The sequence below is a fragment of the Eutrigla gurnardus genome, assembly GCF_963514095.1.
Source record: "Eutrigla gurnardus genome assembly, chromosome: 13".
Lineage (NCBI taxonomy): Eukaryota > Metazoa > Chordata > Actinopteri > Perciformes > Triglidae > Eutrigla > Eutrigla gurnardus.
The window spans coordinates 2,294,464-2,311,422 of NC_139936.1; the positions used below are offsets into that span (position 1 = coordinate 2,294,464).

General features: G+C 41.2%; 1 protein-coding gene and 1 long non-coding RNA gene across 2 annotated transcripts in view; both read left to right on the forward strand.

Annotated features, from left to right (window-relative positions):
- slc15a4 (solute carrier family 15 member 4) overlaps positions 1 to 13,421 on the forward strand; it is a 28,146-nt gene extending 14,725 nt beyond the window's left edge. Inside the window, exons 8-9 of the mRNA XM_084024708.1 lie at positions 383 to 541; positions 12,024 to 13,421. Of these exons, the coding sequence (XP_083880834.1) occupies positions 383 to 541; positions 12,024 to 12,175 (311 nt within the window). The 3' untranslated portion in view covers positions 12,176 to 13,421. The remainder of the gene's footprint in view (positions 1 to 382; positions 542 to 12,023) is intronic.
- A 1,510-nt stretch (positions 13,422 to 14,931) lies between these two features.
- LOC311023232 lies at positions 14,932 to 16,959 on the forward strand. Its single transcript, XR_014598198.1, has 5 exons — positions 14,932 to 15,144; positions 15,274 to 15,525; positions 15,677 to 15,743; positions 15,918 to 16,083; positions 16,272 to 16,959. It is a non-coding gene; the product is annotated as an uncharacterized lncRNA (long non-coding RNA).

Sequence of the window (16,959 nt, forward strand, 5' to 3'; positions counted from 1 at the left end):
CTCGTCACATTAATGTGTGCAATGTCCCTCCTCCAAAGAAAGAGCTTGAAAGGCAAATGTATTTAACCGCAGCTGTCTAATCTCTACTGACAGATGTAGCTATAGGGCCTCATTTGAAAAATGACATGTTTGAGGTGCCATGAAATTATCAATGTCAGCTCGCAGGCGGGCGGATCTCCAGGCAAAAAAAAAACACGCATTTGATGGGGTTTTTTTTCACCCTCCTCATCTTTCTTTCTCTTAAGTCCCTCGTCCATTTTTCTCAGGCCTTTTTTTTCTTACTTGACACGGTAAATACTGAGCGATGTGTTTTTACTATATATATATATATATATATATATATACTGTATATCTCCAACAGCTTTTCCTCTCCTTGTTGCAGGTCTGGAGTTTGCGTATTCTGCAGCCCCCAAGTCCATGCAGAGCGCCATCATGGGGCTCTTCTTCTTCTTCTCCGGGATCGGCTCCTTCGTGGGCTCCGGCTTGTTGGCGATCGTCTCCCTGAAGGAGATCGGCTGGATGTCGTCCCACAGAGACTTCGGTAAGAGAATAATACGTTTGTTGCAAAACCGCACACAAGGAGTGAGGGGGGAAAAAGCAGCATCTTTAATTCATATACAACAAGTGGTCAAATGACTATATAAGAGATCCTTTATAATAATAATAATAATAATAATAACTTTATTTCTATAGCACCTTTAAAAACAACAGTTTACAAAGTGCTTTTGACAGCAGAATATACACACAAATACAACACACACATCAGCAGAGCAGGAGAAACAATAGAGTCTTAGAGTTAAGATCAGGTAAAAACACAGCAGAAAGGCAATAAAATATAAATAAATAACTAAAATAACAATGAAAGAAGTGCAAAAGTTAAAACGGCAAGTCTATAAAAGTGTGTTTTAAAAGAAGTCCCGGATTCATTGAATAATTTAGTCTGATTTATTAGTCCCACAGTGGGGACATTTATTATGTAAATTATTATTATGTTATGTGTAAGGGGGTAAGAGGGTGTATCTTTAAACGAACCAAACTTTAGTCCTCTCAAAGTGGAAACACACTGTGTTCACGTTGCCATTTAGTTTGAAAGAGGACTCTTCTGTTTCCAGTAGTATTTGTTACTGAATAGAGCCTGAACGCACCATAATGTAACTCAATGCGTTCTCCATTAAAGTTAGGACCCAACAGCAGCTCCTGACTGTTTAAATCTGCTGTTCACAATGTTAACAGGCGACTAGCAAGTCGATCCGACCTCCTGGTCGTTTGACACGAACTCACCGTCACGTCGGTGGTTAAACTTTAAAGAAAGAACGCTGCTGTCTTGATCATCATGGATCTTTCCTTCCTGGGTTTCCTGCTGTTAGACGCTCGGCACACGTGGAGCACACTATCGACTTTGCACATCGACTGTATATATGGGCTTGTAATGGAATTGTTGGTATTGATTCAGAATGTCGAAGGTTTTTTTTTCCTTTACCGAATGCTCGTGCTGATTTTAAAATCCACTTAAAGTGTTTGAAAATTAGAAGCAGAGACCGAGGGCGGGGGGGATAGCACCCTGTGTGGTTCTCTCTTTTTTGAAGTGTTTCCCATAATAAATAGACATGTCGGACTTACGACAAAAGCTGTGTGTAAATCTGTCCGAGTGGTAGAATGAATAGTGTGGTGGCGGCAGCAGATGGATGGCTTCCCTGGCGAAGCGGAGGCCCCCCCCCCCCCCCCCACCCAGACGCACTTTCCTCTGAGCATGCAGTAAATAAGCCAACGCTGTAAATTGTTTACCCACAAACACCTAATGGCTCATTAATACAGCGATGCCGACAGGTAGGGAGGGATTATTATTTAATTTTTTCTTTATGATGTTAGCTGTGGAAGATGCTTGGCACGCTTCATAAATCCATCCTTTGGCCTCGCTTCACTTGAGGGAGCCGTTAAACCGGAGCCTGTTAGACTTTGCAAAACAAGTCACTTTAAGAGGTGAGCTGCAAAAAAATGGAACAAAACATCCTCCTGGCCACTGATAAAAGACAAAGTACAGTCAGGGATCATGCAGCAGCGGCGTGCATGTGTGTGTATTTGTGTGTTTCCCACACTTTCTTCCTCCACATCTCGTGGCTCTCTAGGTAGAAGGGATTCGACTTTCATTTCCATGGCCGCCGGGCAGAAATAGTGTGCAGTAAACAGCATTTTTTTTTTTGTGTGTGGGGGGGGGAGTTGTACTGAGCCGCGTACCGGCCTGAAGACAGATGAGCAGCATTAATCACAGGCCGGGGGTCTGATTACACAGCCCCTCTTAAGTAAAGCTGTCCCCGGAGCAGTTACATGGAGATGCCACCGCTACTCCACGGCTGCATCGCTCAGCTCCCCCCGCTGTGCTAAACCTCACGTTAGTCAGCAGCAGTCAAAGAGCATGTCCTCTTTCTGTTATGGTGTTACCACCTGGACCTCCCCTCCCCTCCCCGGGGTAAATCCCACACTGTATACCCCCATGTCATTGGATTCTGGAGGTACAAACATGCATTTATCCCCTTTCTCAGTTAATTTGATTAAAACGGATGGACAGTCAGGTTGGATTGTTTTGTTTTCAAGAGAGCCTTGTATGTTTTTTAGGGAGTAGAATGTGGTTTTATTAATTAAATGTGTCTTTTTGTGATTGATACCCAGATGATGCTAGAGGTCCTCCTTTTATAATTACGTTGTAGCCTTTTGGCTCAACTATTCTGTGTCATCTAGTTGTAGTAATACTACTAATAATAATAATACACCGATTTTATGAAGCGCTTTTCCAGATGTTCAAAGACGCTTTCACAAGAGCAACTAAATCAAACAGAACAAAACAAGCAAGCAAACAAACAAAAAACAAGTTCAAAGGTTGACGAGGTGTGTTTTTGAGGGCTGTCTTAAAAACATGCTTCTGTACTTTCTCAGGTAATCTTATTAAAACTGACGGACAGTCAGGTTGGGCTGCTTTGTTGTCAAGAGGGCCTTTTTTAAGTAGAAGTAGTGTGGTTTAATTAAGTAAATGTGTCTTTTTGAAACTGTTTGAATGACATCCAGATGATGCTAGAGGTTCTGTGGAGAAGGAAACCGCTCAACTATTCTGTCATCAAGTTGTAGTTATAACATGACACTACACCGGTTTTATAAAGCACTCTTCCAGATGCTCAAAGACGCTTTCACAAGAGCAACTAAATCAAACAGAACAGAACAAACACGTTAAAAAGGAAAAGCAAGAGTGAAGCGGTGTTTTGAGGACAGTTGTAAATAAAGAGACACTCTAATTATGCTTATGTGCAGTAGTTTGGAAACACTGCCTCATTTTGAAATCTCGCCTTTTTCATCCCTAAAGTGGTGATGTCACAGTATCACATTAGCATATAATATCTGCCCAGACGCTAGTTTGGCACGCCCTCAAAGAAGATGACGTTTTCTGCTGTGCAAACAGAAATTTTGTTGTGTGTGTGGAGACTGAGAAGAGCTGCAGCAGCCAGGATGAAGGAAAATAAAGCTTTTGAGCATTAAAACATGCAAACACGTTCTAGTAGGAACCTGAAACAATATGCACCAGAAACCAAACAAACATTCATTTGACATGTTCAGCAGCTGATCCTTTAATGCACAGATTGCAGTTTAAACACTTATCGACACTTCACTAAGTCCCGCCCCTCGGACGCAGACCGGCCAATCAAAGCATAGCATCGGAGCCAACGTTAGTAGAGCAGCTAACATTAGTAGAGGAGCTAACGTAAGTAGATGAGCTAACATTAGTAGAGGAGCTAACGTAAGTAGATGTGCTAACATTAGTAGAGGAGCTAACGTAAGTAGATGTGCTAACATTAGTAGAGGAGCTAACGTAAGTAGATGTGCTAACATTAGTAGAGGAGCTAACGTAAGTAGATGAGCTAACGTAAGTAGATGAGCTAACATTAGTAGAGGAGCTAACGTAAGTAGAGCAGCTGACATTAGTAGAGGAGCTAACATTAGTAGAGAGCTAGCGTCAGTAGAGGAGCTAGCAATAGTAGAGGAGCTAGCGTTAGTAGAGCAGCTAACATAAATAGAGCAGTTAACATAAGTAGAGGAGCTAGCGTTAGAGGAGCTAGCGTTAGTAGAGCAGCTAACGTAAGTAGAGCAGTTAACATAAGTAGAGGAGCTAGCGTTAGAGGAGTTAGCGCTAGAGCATGTTAGATCATGTTAGTAAAGGAGCTAACATTAGTAGAGGAGCTAACATTAGTAGAGGAGCTAACATTAGTAGAGAGCTAGCATAAGTAGAGGAGCTAGCGTTAGAGGAGCTAGCGTTAGTAGAGCAGCTAACGTAAGTAGAGCAGTTAACATAAGTAGAGGAGCTAGCGTTAGTAGTGGAGCTAGCATTAGTAGAGGAGTTAGCGCTAGAGCATGTTAGAGCATGTTAGTAAAGGAGCTAACGTTAGTAGAGGAGCTAACATTAGTAGAGCAGCTAACGTTAGTAAAGGAGCTAGCATTAGTAAAGGAGCTAACATTAGTAGAGCAGCTAACGTTAGCAGAGGAGCTAACATCAGGAGATATACTAATAACTAATACTGAATGTCTACACATGCTCCTTTTTGCTTTTTAATTATTGCATTCATCATCAGAGAATTAAGGTTTCATGTGCGGCAACATTTCAACGATTGTATGAAAAGTATATATAGTCTGTTGCCCACGTAGCATAATCCCAGCTGTGTCGGGTTCACGTGTTCCGTCTTTTACGAGCTCATTCAGGAAGAACAAAAAGCTCCTTTCATGCCAGCCTCTTGTTCTCGGAGCGAACGACTTTCCCATTCAGCGTACGCTGGAGTGAATAAGCACATGTGTGACTGAAAGCAAACGCATCAGTGAGGAATAGCTATACATGTATCTCAGCTACATCTGCTCTCGCACTTGAAGCACAGTGAGATCACGTGTTGAAATTATTGATCTCCCCCCCCCACACTGTGGTAACATCTGGTTGAGCAGTCATCCATCACACCCCTTTTATTTGGTGTTTTTTATGGGACGTAACACTGTGTCATCCTCTTTCCCCACACGGAGACGTTTTAATCTCCAGATCAACCTTTTACTTTGTTCACGAGGAGCTCTTTGTTTCTGGAAAACGTCCCTTTCTTGCTTTGAATTTGTTCCGTTGTTCCGTTGCATTGACTCACGAGACGAGGAATCGGCCCTTTTTATTTCCCCTCCTTTTGACCATTGTTCAAGTGGGTGTCTGGTGGTATATCAGATCTCTGGGACGTGTCCAGACGTTCAGAGCCGGCTGACATTCGCACATCCTGCTCAGGCAGTGTTGGATCACACTCGAGGAAATGTCACTGTTTTAATGGAAGCCTCTTAATGTCACATGTGGCATATTTAACACGAACCCTTATTCTCTCTCTGAAAGGGCTCTCTTTGAAAATGTGTATTCGACATGTCAAGACGCAGCAACATAGAAATAGTTGACAAAAGTCCGACATCAATCCTAAAGTTTTACACGAACAAAGAGAATAACTATATTTATAGCTGAGACAAACATGCATTGATTCCCTCTCTGATTTCATTCTGAGGATGGTATTGAAATCATCCAAGCATTAAAAAACGTTGCCTCATTGCACTGAAGGTTCGGATCAATCGATCCATTTTCAAACGTTAAATTTGATATTGACCCGTTTCATCTGGACTCAAACCCGCTCGCAGGTAAAATTGTTCCCCACGTTTATATCACTCAGATTATATTCAGCGTAATCACGATGTTGTCATTCACCAAGTCAGAGCTGTAGAACGGCACCGAATGTGGGGGGAAAAATAATAATGATGATACTACTGAATACCACTTTTATGCCAACCAAGTACAAGTATTTACATTTCAGTACTTACCGATATGAGGACTTAATACCATCACAGTTCTAACAATACCTTTTTAAAACGTCTTTTTTTTCCATCAGATAATCCTCACATCCCGACTAACTAATTAAAAATACAACATGATGCTGTTGTTGACGTTTTAGTATTCGACATCAACTGGTCCACCTTAAAGATCAGTCCACCTTAAGTGTAAGTTGTTGCTAACCTCGATGCTAACTCCCTTCACTTTAATTATCAGCTGGCTGACAACGAGACACGGTAACGTAGCTGCTGATAGATTTAATGTTTCGTTTAATGATGAGAGTTAACGTTGGAGTAGTTTACACTCGAGTACAGAGTCGGACCCGACACTGGTATCTGTAGCGGAGCATTCCTCACTCTGATTGGTTTGAACATCCCCTCCTTGTTAGGACATTGCCTTTTTTAAAATAACTGTCGGATGATTATGGGCTTAATTACATTTTTATTATACAGCAAGACCATGTTTAGTGTTTTTCTGCTGTAATTAGCCTCCATGTTTTTTGAAAGTGGTTAGCCTCGGGGCGGAGGCTGGAAAGCAGGATGTAGAGCCTGACTTACTGGAATGCAGTTAGACCAGAAAGCTTGCATAGTCTTCCAGATCGGACGTTTTCCCTCAGTCCTTTTGCATTCCTTGGGTTGAAACCTGGAACAGTTTCTTCAGCAGAAGAGTTAAAATGTCCTAAAATCAGGTTGTCTTAGTGAGATCAGACTCAGTGTGTGGACTTTAAAGTGATCACGTCTTATTACATATTCTGGATATTCCCTCATCATAATTAGCGTTGCCTTGCTTTTACTAGACGATGTTAATTGCGGCTGCAGAGGCAGACGCTCTGTTTATTTATCCGTTAAAGGAAGTTATCGATTGGAAATCCAAACCTCCTCGCTGCTAATGCACTTTCCCTTTTTTCCTGCTGCTCTCCTGTCAAACACATCGCGCCCACATGAATTATTCAAACTCTGCTCTTCACAATTTACACTTTTTTTGACCAGATTGCGATGACAACGGTAAAAGTTCAAACGGTGACAGGTGGGGTCAAAGGATCCTGTTTTTCCAATTGCCACTCAAAAGTTCACAGTGATCAGGCGGCTTTTCTGTTCTGCGATCAAAGGTTTGTCGAGGCGGCGGCGTGCGTAGGTAGAGCGCCGCGGCGAAGAGGACGCCGTCTCTTTTTATTCCCATCGATTTCTAATTACCCACACGAGTGTGAACGCGACGGCGAGAGAAACAAATTATTTATACGCACGATACACTTGGTGACATTACAGAGAGAGATCCGCTCCACTGATCACAAGTGATCATGCAAAGCACCGGGATCACTTGTTTCCAATTAGTTAATCCGGCTCTTTGATCAGCAGCAGACGGGCCGTTAAATCAGGAACACGAACACGGAGCCTTCCATCGCGGCGGAGGAGATATGTTGTGACTTCCTGTAACGGTGAAGGTGGAGGCCGTGCAGATTCATTCACGCATCACAGTTAATAAAGTTAAAAGGTTATACTTGCTGTACAGGCAGGGGTTTTGGTGCATATTTACTTCAAACTATTCTTAGAGGACCAATGTTTGAACTCTCTGTTCTCCTTGATCTCTTTTTTTTATTCAAAGACCTTTTCATTTATACTAAGCTTTAAAGCCGAGCTGAAATTATGGGGGGTGCTTTTAACCCTTTTAGATCACATCCACGGTCAACAGGGCAGATATTTAACTATTTAACAACTAACTTTGTGTTATTAACTTAAAATATAATGACGTTTACCTCCAAATGACACCAGGCTGCTACAACACAACCCTGTAGACCACACACACACACACACACACACACACACACACACACACACACACACACACACACACACACACACACACACACACACAGGGTGTTTCTAACTCTGTGTGGGGGGGGTGATGGATCACCAGAGCTCCTTCATTCTCTGCTGCCCTATCCAACTCACTTTAACCCTTTGAGACCCACATAGACCCACTTAGGTCTGTTTTAGGGGGGCGGAGCGTCTCTATGGGGAGATATCAGGAGAAAACATAAACGTGGTCTGCATCATCTGAAAGCTGAGGACTTTAAGGTTCATTTGCGATGCAGCTCTATTTAAAATAAATTGTGATAAATGTAGCTTCTTTTTTTCTCCAGAATTGATATTAAAAAAGTAGAAAATCCCTCTAAAATACCACGTTAAGCCACCGAGACCTCGAGGATCAGCACAGGAGAAGTCAGGCTGTCTAAAACTTTTGACATTTGCAGAGTTTTTTTCTGTGATCTGGAAACGACTCAGAAACTGTGTTATTGTCAATATAGCGAGGGAAGCCAGCCGTCGTCTGAATGTCCTCCGTCTCTGGTTTGTGTTGGTACAGTTCCCTGATTCTCCTCGAGGTCACGACAGGTCATTTAAACACGGGGACGCCAAGTTTGTTCTCACCACAATGAAACGGCTTCCACGGGGACTAACGTGGTCACGCATGAATACAAACGGGCTCATTGGATCCACAAGAGGCTCCGCTTTCCAGTTACACTCACTTTATGCAATTCTGAGATTATTTATGGTCCCCAGTATGCAAAAGTATTCAAATGCACCACTTGTGAACAGCCAGAAACAACACATTTATACATCGGGCCAACAAAAACGACTTTGTTTTTTTATCCAAATCTGCATGAAAGTAGGTTGTGTTGCTCTCAAAGAGCTTCCTGTTTACAGACATTCTGCCCACTTCATGCTAAAGACTCACGACTCCCCAAAGAAACCATTTTCATTCATATATCTGGAGGTCAGAGGTCAAGGGGCCATGCCAAAGCATTATTCAGTTATTCCCCTTCTCGATGATACCAATCGGTTCAGGTTATCTAGTTTATTTGTTGGCTTTGAGACCGACCCACTGCAGCCTCTTAAAGACAGCATGCCCCATTTGAAAAGTCTATTTATAAATCTTGAAATGCATTATGACACAAAAGCTGCTGTGTCCCATTTTTGAGATCGGATGCAACCGTTTACATGAAGACATACCGTGACTGAAACAACCCAGGATTGATGTGATCATATAAGCTGCTTTCCATATCTTAGATGCTGCTGATGACGAGGATGATATGAGCCTTTTTAATTATGAATTATTGGAGTGATTTCAGCCTTTTGGTGGAGTGTGTTCACGTCTCGCTGCTCGGCACGATCCAGACGACGGTATGATTTCCTGGAGGAGTGTCTGTAGATTTGTGAGCTGTCGATGTCGTGCGTCGCTGTGATTGAACAGCTGTGTGAGAGCGATAAGAGCCGCCATGTGACTGACTGGGAGTCGCTTTCCTAATCGCCACGCCGTCTTCTGATGTATGGGATTTAAGCCGGCCCCCTTTTTTGCACGTCCCTGAACCAAAATAGCAGGTTGTTGCACAGTTTGCACCCCCAAAGACCTGCAAGGGTTTGTTTACAACACACTGGTTCCGTCGGCTGATCTCTCCTCAGCTGCACTTCCTATTTTGACTTTTCAAAAGTTAAAGTTTTAGGAACTGCCAAAACAACAGCATGTAGTTTCTGCTGTGCTTGTTTACCTGCATCACATTTCCAAACGACTTAGTAAACTGGCCACAAACAGTAAGATGGGGAAAGGAATGACAGATATTCAGACATGCTGCTGGTCCGTGAGCACCATGTTGAACCCGGCGGGCTGTTAACGTTTAAACCGACAGGCGTAATTAGGCCGAACTGTGTGATCAGGCAGAACCTGATTTGAGAATAAACCCCCCATATATAATTAAAATCCAGGCTTCTTCTCTCGCTCGTTATTCGGTGTGACAGCTCCACGTGGAAAAGCTAATGGGAAGACGGCAGATCTGCCCCGGGGCTTCACGTTTCCTCGTCTGACGATGATGTGGGATGTAAGCTGACGGATCTCCGTCCGCCGGTGTAACGGTGCCGTCCACGAAGCCCGACACTTCTACGAAGGCTGAGGAATGTAGTCGGCCTTCATCAGTAAAGCAGTCAGCGGCCTCATCTCATGTCGGCCACAAAGCCAAGTGGTCTTCCTGCCACGGTCAAGAGGATGGATGCCAAAACAATCCCTACTTGAACGGCGGAAACGATGGTTCTCGTTTTGCCCTTCGTGGAAAAAACGTCGGCGGGGGCGGACACAGGATTTTTTTTTTAGCTTTCCTCTTGAGCTTTTTTGCTAAACAAAGACGGCAGTCAACAGCGCTGCACATGTTAAAAAAACATTAGTTTAAAGAGGATCTATTATGCTTTTCTGCTTTCTTCCTTTTCCTTCAGTGTCTTGAAGAGTTTTCTCTGTTTGTAATCTCCAGGATCCAGCAAAAGGCTGGTCAATTCAAGGCGTAAAATCTTAAAATCAAGTGAAACTCACAGGTAACCAGTGAAAAGCACGTCTTCCTATGTCTTAAAAGCTTTGGATGTTTCGCCTGCTGACACCAGAATGAAGTAGTTTGTCTTTAAAAGCGTCTCAGAAGTCAGACATCAGATCACAGCGGAAACATCACTTTATTTTCCAGTTTTCCCACGAGGAAACAAAAGCATCCTTTAATACGGATGAAAGCCTCCCCGGCTGGATTCACAGCTGAGGTCCCGTCTCGCTGCTGATAGTTCTGATGCTTCAGTCCCACGTCATCATCGCGGGTCAAACCGCCACCGCTGCTTTCAGAAGGCCTCGCCGCAGGTTGAGACGTAACAAAGCCCCCAACTCCTGACAGCGGCGTCTTTTTACCTTCAAGCTCGCCTTTCAAGTCCTGCATGAAGAACACGACAGCATCCTGCCACGCTAGCGAGCTGGTGGCCGTTTACCTTTGCCTTTGGTGTTTCTTTTAACACGACGCAGTGCTTTGTGATGAAAAGTTCCCCCCCGCTGTGGCCCTCTGAATATGTCGGGACTGACTCTTTCTGTTCTCACATTTACATATTTGTCTTTTTTTTTGCATCTCAGCTGTTTGGAGACTCAGCTAAGGCTTTCTGTATACCATTATTATAATAGAAGACCTTTCATATACCATTATTATAATATAAGACCTTCCATATACCATTATTATAATATCAGACCTTTCATATACCATTATTATAATATAAGACCTTTCATATACCATTATTATAATATAAGACCTTCCATATACCATTATTATAATATAAGACCTTCCATATACCATTATTATAATATAAGACCTTCCATATACCATTATTATAATATAAGACCTTCCATATACCATTGTTATAATAGAAGACCTTTCATATACCATTATTATAATATAAGACCTTTCATATACCATTATTATAATATAAGACCTTTCATATACCATTATTATAATATAAGACCTTCCATATACCATTGTTATAATAGAAGACCTTTCATATACCATTATTATAATATAAGACCTTTCATATACCATTATTATAATATAAGACCTTTCATATACCATTGTTATAATATAAGGCGTTCCATATACCATTATTATAATATAAGACCTTTCATATACCATTATTATAATATAAGGCGTTCCATATACCATTATTATAATATAAGGCGTTCCATATACCATTATTATAATATAAGACCTTTCATATACCATTATTATAATATAAGACCTTTCATATACCATTATTATAATATAAGACCTTCCATATACCATTGTTATAATAGAAGACCTTTCATATACCATTATTATAATATAAGACCTTTCATATACCATTATTATAATATAAGACCTTTCATATACCATTGTTATAATATAAGGCGTTCCATATACCATTATTATAATATAAGACCTTTCATATACCATTATTATAATATAAGGCGTTCCATATACCATTATTATAATATAAGGCGTTCCATATACCATTATTATAATATAAGGCGTTCCATATACCATTATTATAATATAAGGCGTTCCATATACCATTATTATAATATAAGACGTTCCATATACCATTATTATAATATAAGGCGTTCCATATACCCTTATAATAATAGTTTATAGTTGTATAAACATTTTATTTCTAGTCACTTTCTATTTTATATAGGTCTTGTATAGATTCTGATGTATGTTTAATGTATGTTCTATGTTTGTTATTGCTACTGGATGCTTGAATTTCCTTCGGGATCAATAAAGTATCTATCTATCTATCTCATACTAATAATGTTCTGTCTCCAGGGAACATCAACGACTGCTCCCTGCACTACTACTTCTTCCTGCTGGCGGGGATCCAGGGCGTCACCTTGCTGGTCTTCCTCATCGTCTCCTTCAAGTACGACAAGCAGAAGGTGAGAACAGGAAGCCAGCGGCAGAGACACACCTCCTCCTGACCCGCCCACCTGACCCCGCCCCCATCACCACACCTGCCTTGTCCAGTCAGAGCGGTTGAATAGCTACGACATGATAGAATCCTCCAAGTTTGGTTTACCTCTTTTTAGTCAAAAATCATGACGGTACGTTTTGTATTTATGTTCATTTGAAGCAGGAACCCTGTTTTTAGTTTTTTACAACAAAAATGGTTTTCCATCCCTGGATGAACCACTGAAGGTGTAGAGATGAACACCTCTGTGTTGCCTCGCTCCCATCATTTGCACTCGACTTGAGGAGCAACACGAAGATCTTTTCTAATCGCGAAGAATGCTCCGATGTTTTTACATTTGTACCTTTTTGTGTTTTACTGACCCTGGTGTGTGATTCATCAGTATTGAAATGATTTGTGCATTAAATGTACTCGCTGAGCGTTATTTCCTCATTACAGTTAATTTCAGATACGTCTTCATGCACTAACATATTTGAGATCACACAGAATGGGAAATCACTTTTAACTCCAAGGGTTTTACGTTGTTGCAGAATCCCAGAAATCATTGCTATTAATGACAGAAAAGGTCTTTTTTTATTTGAGGAGATTCCAAAGAAAAACACTTATTCGACTAATCTATTATTCAAATCTAATATTGAGAGAAAAACACATTTCTATAATGTGCCTGCAGTTATGTGCTGTAAATCCCGCCTATACATCCTCAAACAGACTCATACATGAATCATGATAACTCCATTATTAAAAATAGTCCATGACTCCGGGTTTTTTTTCTTCATTTCTGCTGAACTAATTAGAAACCCACCTAAAGCTTGAGTGGAGCTCTTCTGCTTCTAGATAGAAATACGAGAAATTAGAATTGCACACCGTTTCCAGTATTTGTCGTCGGGATGCTCTGCAGTGTTTTAACGGCTTTTAAAAGAAGCTTCTGTTTTGTTGCTATTGTGTTTATTTTCCATTCTACGGTGAAGCATGTGTGTTTTTATTCTCAGACTGCAGCACAAGGTACTGAATGAAACCAGGAACTCTCAGGGCTCCAGGAATATCATGTAAAGCTAGAAAACTCCTGATTTAACTCTGTGCTGTGATTGGTCGGTAAATGAACGATCCTGGTTTTATGGCTTTGTCACTTCGGCCCTCTTTATTGCGTTTACTTTGGGATTTTACTGGAATGATATTCTGTTTTAATAATAATTGCTACGGTACGTTGATGTTTGTTTTGTGGTTAATATATTTGTTGCTGTTATTAAAGTCTATAAAATTTAGAGTTTTGGTTCTGTCATTATTAGACCGTTTCATGCAATCCATCTGCATCCCTCCATCTGTCTGTCTGTCTGCCTGCCTGTCTGTCTGTCTGTCTGTCTGTCTGTGTGTGTGTGTCTGCCTGCCTGCCTGTCTGTCTGTCTGTCTGTCTGTGTGTGTGTGTCTGCCTGCCTGCCTGTCTGTCTGTCTGTCTGTCTGTGTGTGTGTCTGTCTGCCTGCCTGTCTGTCTGTCTGCCTGCCTGCTTGCCTGCACTGTTAGAAATTACCAGCATTTCACAATAATTAACAGTATTATTTTACAGTAACTTGTTGTAATTTAGTTCCCCTGTAATATCCCAATGAATACCTGTAAAAACTACAGTATCTTTGGATTTTACAGCATCTAACTCTAATGTTACAGTAAAATCCTGCAATCAAAAAAACCCTGTTATATCACAACAAGATTTGTAATATCACAGCAACACAGTAAAAAAATGCAAGGATTTCACAGCATTCAACAGTGAAATACTGTATTGAACTATCCTGGGAAGTCACATGACATAACCGAACTTGGTTTGAACTGAAGACGCGGCGGTTTCCCTCTTCTCATCCCGGCTGAATGGAGAAGGTGAGCAGCATGCATAACTCTGTTTGCAGCACTTACACCCATGTTATTTAATATGATGATAATATTTACTTTCACATGAACGTTATTCGCATGACACAGTTCATATTTTGTTAGCAAGTGCCCGAAATTGTTGAACGTTATCTCACAGCATTTGCTAATAGCAGTAGTAATAATACTAGCTAGCAAACGGCTGCTAGCACGATTAGCAACGATTTGCTACGTGAGATAAGAACAATAAGACGAGAGAGAAATAAGAAGGAAAACGAACGGGAAAGGAAGTGAAGAAGTTCGTGTTTAATGTCGCTACGTGTACTTTTCAGTGTGTTATATGGTTAGACCATGTAGCCCAGGTTTGATTTGAAGCCGAACTGGTCCGTAGCGGGCCGTTGTTTCCACTCGGATGTCTTTTCGTTCCGGACTGTTACTGGTACTGTTGTCGTCATGTTCGCTCGCGGGGCTGGTCTGTTCTGGGTTAGCGTGTGCGGGGGTACATGGAAGTGTTTTGCTGCATATTAGCGTAACGTCGCCGTCACTATTCTCCTCTCATGAGTGGTCTTTCCGCACCGAGACAGTGGGTTACCCGTGTTAGCCGAAGCTAACAATACACCCGCATCCTCCAGTTCAGCTTCATATCAAACCGGGGCTACGTGGCCGAACATAACGCACTGTAGAGTACACGTAGCGACATTAAGCACGAACTTTTTCACTTACTTTCGCGTTCGTTTTTGACTCCAGAGCAAAAGCGGTTTTGCCGAACGGTAGCCGATCTAAGCAGGCTAATGACTAGCTAGTCTATGGGGAATATAGCGGCTCCCTGCATCGTTAGAGATATTCCACATACTATTCTGCAAAAACGCTTTTGCTCTTGGTCAAGTTTCAGCTAGGGATAATATTGCCGTACACAGGTGATGTAACTCCAAAAATGTCCATTACATTTATGTACAGATCATGTTTTTTACAACATACTCATGATCATAATCTGCATTCAAACTGAAATTCATATTGTTGGTTGCCTTTGTGTAATTTCTCCTTTTTCTTTTTTCCAGGTCATCAGATGGCCAGGCTAACCATCCTGTTCAGTGTCAGGCTAAGAGTGAGGAGAAATAGATCAGGTAGGTGACGAGTTAAAATGCACCACAATGTTCCACTGTAAATTGGTTGGATGTGAGCATGTGTATGAGAATGTGTATAACTTCGTTCAGCACACAAAACAGCATACTAATGCCCCCTATTATTACTAGTGTGGGGTGCCTGACTGCTACAGAAAACACACAGGACTGCAAATTCATGTTTAGGAAGCAGAGGTCCTACCTGCAGGCTGCTGGGCCTATACCACCAGCTCTACCAACCTGACCCATCAGCTCTACCAGCTGACCCATCAGCTCTACCACCTGACCCATCAGCTCTACCACCTGACGCATCAGCTCTACCACCTGACCCACCAGCTCTACCAGCTGACCCATCAGCTCTACCACCTGACGCATCCTTGAAATGTAAAGATTTTTTATTCAAATATTTAAAATGTAAAATGAGTGATTACATTAGACGCCATTTATTACCTTGTATGATTTACTACCTCTGACCAATGAACAATATTTATCCTTTAATGTTAAATCCATGCTATTGTGTGTTACTATGTAACAGCCATGTGCCACTGCTGTGGACATCAGTACTCCAGAATGCCCCAGCACCTTCTGCTTGATCATTCAAGGTAATGTTACTTGGATCTAGTATCAACATTTCTAACTCAGTATTTTGTTTTGATTCTAGAAATCTACATCACCACAATAAATAATGATAACAAATTACATTTGTATAGCCCTTTGTATCTAAAGCAGATCTCAAAGTGCTCATAACACATGATGTTGTATCTATTCATTTTCAGGTGACATGATGAAGCCCTCTGGATGGCTGATATCCATCGAGGGACATGTCGTGATGGGCCCACACCCTTTGTTTTTACACGGAGTAGCTGCTTTCTTCAGCAGCTATTCAGTCTTCAACCTCGAGTATCCTGCTGCTGGATCGGCGACGCTGGAGTTCATTCAAAGGTATTGTATAAAGATCTCTTTTAACCTTGTAATTCACATTATAGTACAGGCTTCCAACTCAATGATTATCTTGAGTTCTAAATTGCTGACAATGGAGGTACCTGAGGCTAGCCTGGTGAGACCATCCTGATCTCGCGAACTCATCCATAAATCTATTTAAAACTGAAACTATCTTTGCTTATTAACAGGTGCTTCCTGGGCATCAATCCTGGAAGAGGCTCAAAGACCAAGAAGCGGACAACAATGAACCCTCATGCAAACGCCCTTTTGAGGAAACCTATTGACTTTGAGTGGCCATCATAGTGAGACAGGTAGTTCACTCGCAAGTTTCTGCACAATTTATCTGCATTTTAAGATTGCTTTGGAAAGTTTGACTAGGAAGTTGAATTTCTTGTATTCTTGAATTTCTTGACATTTGCTGTATGTTGAAAAATATTTATTTGTTAATAAATATGCCATTGGGCTAACATTGACTTTACCTCAGAGTTGTTTGTTCTTTTACAACAATGCATTGTAATATCACAAGACTGAAATCACAGTAAATTGCTGTAATCCTTACCGTGAAAGTCATGCAAAATTTATCCAATAATTTATTGTGAATTCACAGTAAAAGTACAGGGCCTTGTTGTAATGATGTACAGCAAAAGGTTGTAATTCCCCAGTAATGTACTGTAATATCACAGTAATTGCGTTGCCATAGAAGCTGTAAAGTTACAGTATACAGTTGTGCTTTTACAACAATGCATTGTAATATCACAATACTGAAATCACAGTAAATTGCTGTGACTTAATTTACAATATATTGTTGTAATCCTTACTGTGAAAGTCATGCAAAATTTATCCAATAATTTATTGTGAATTCACAGCGTAAAATTT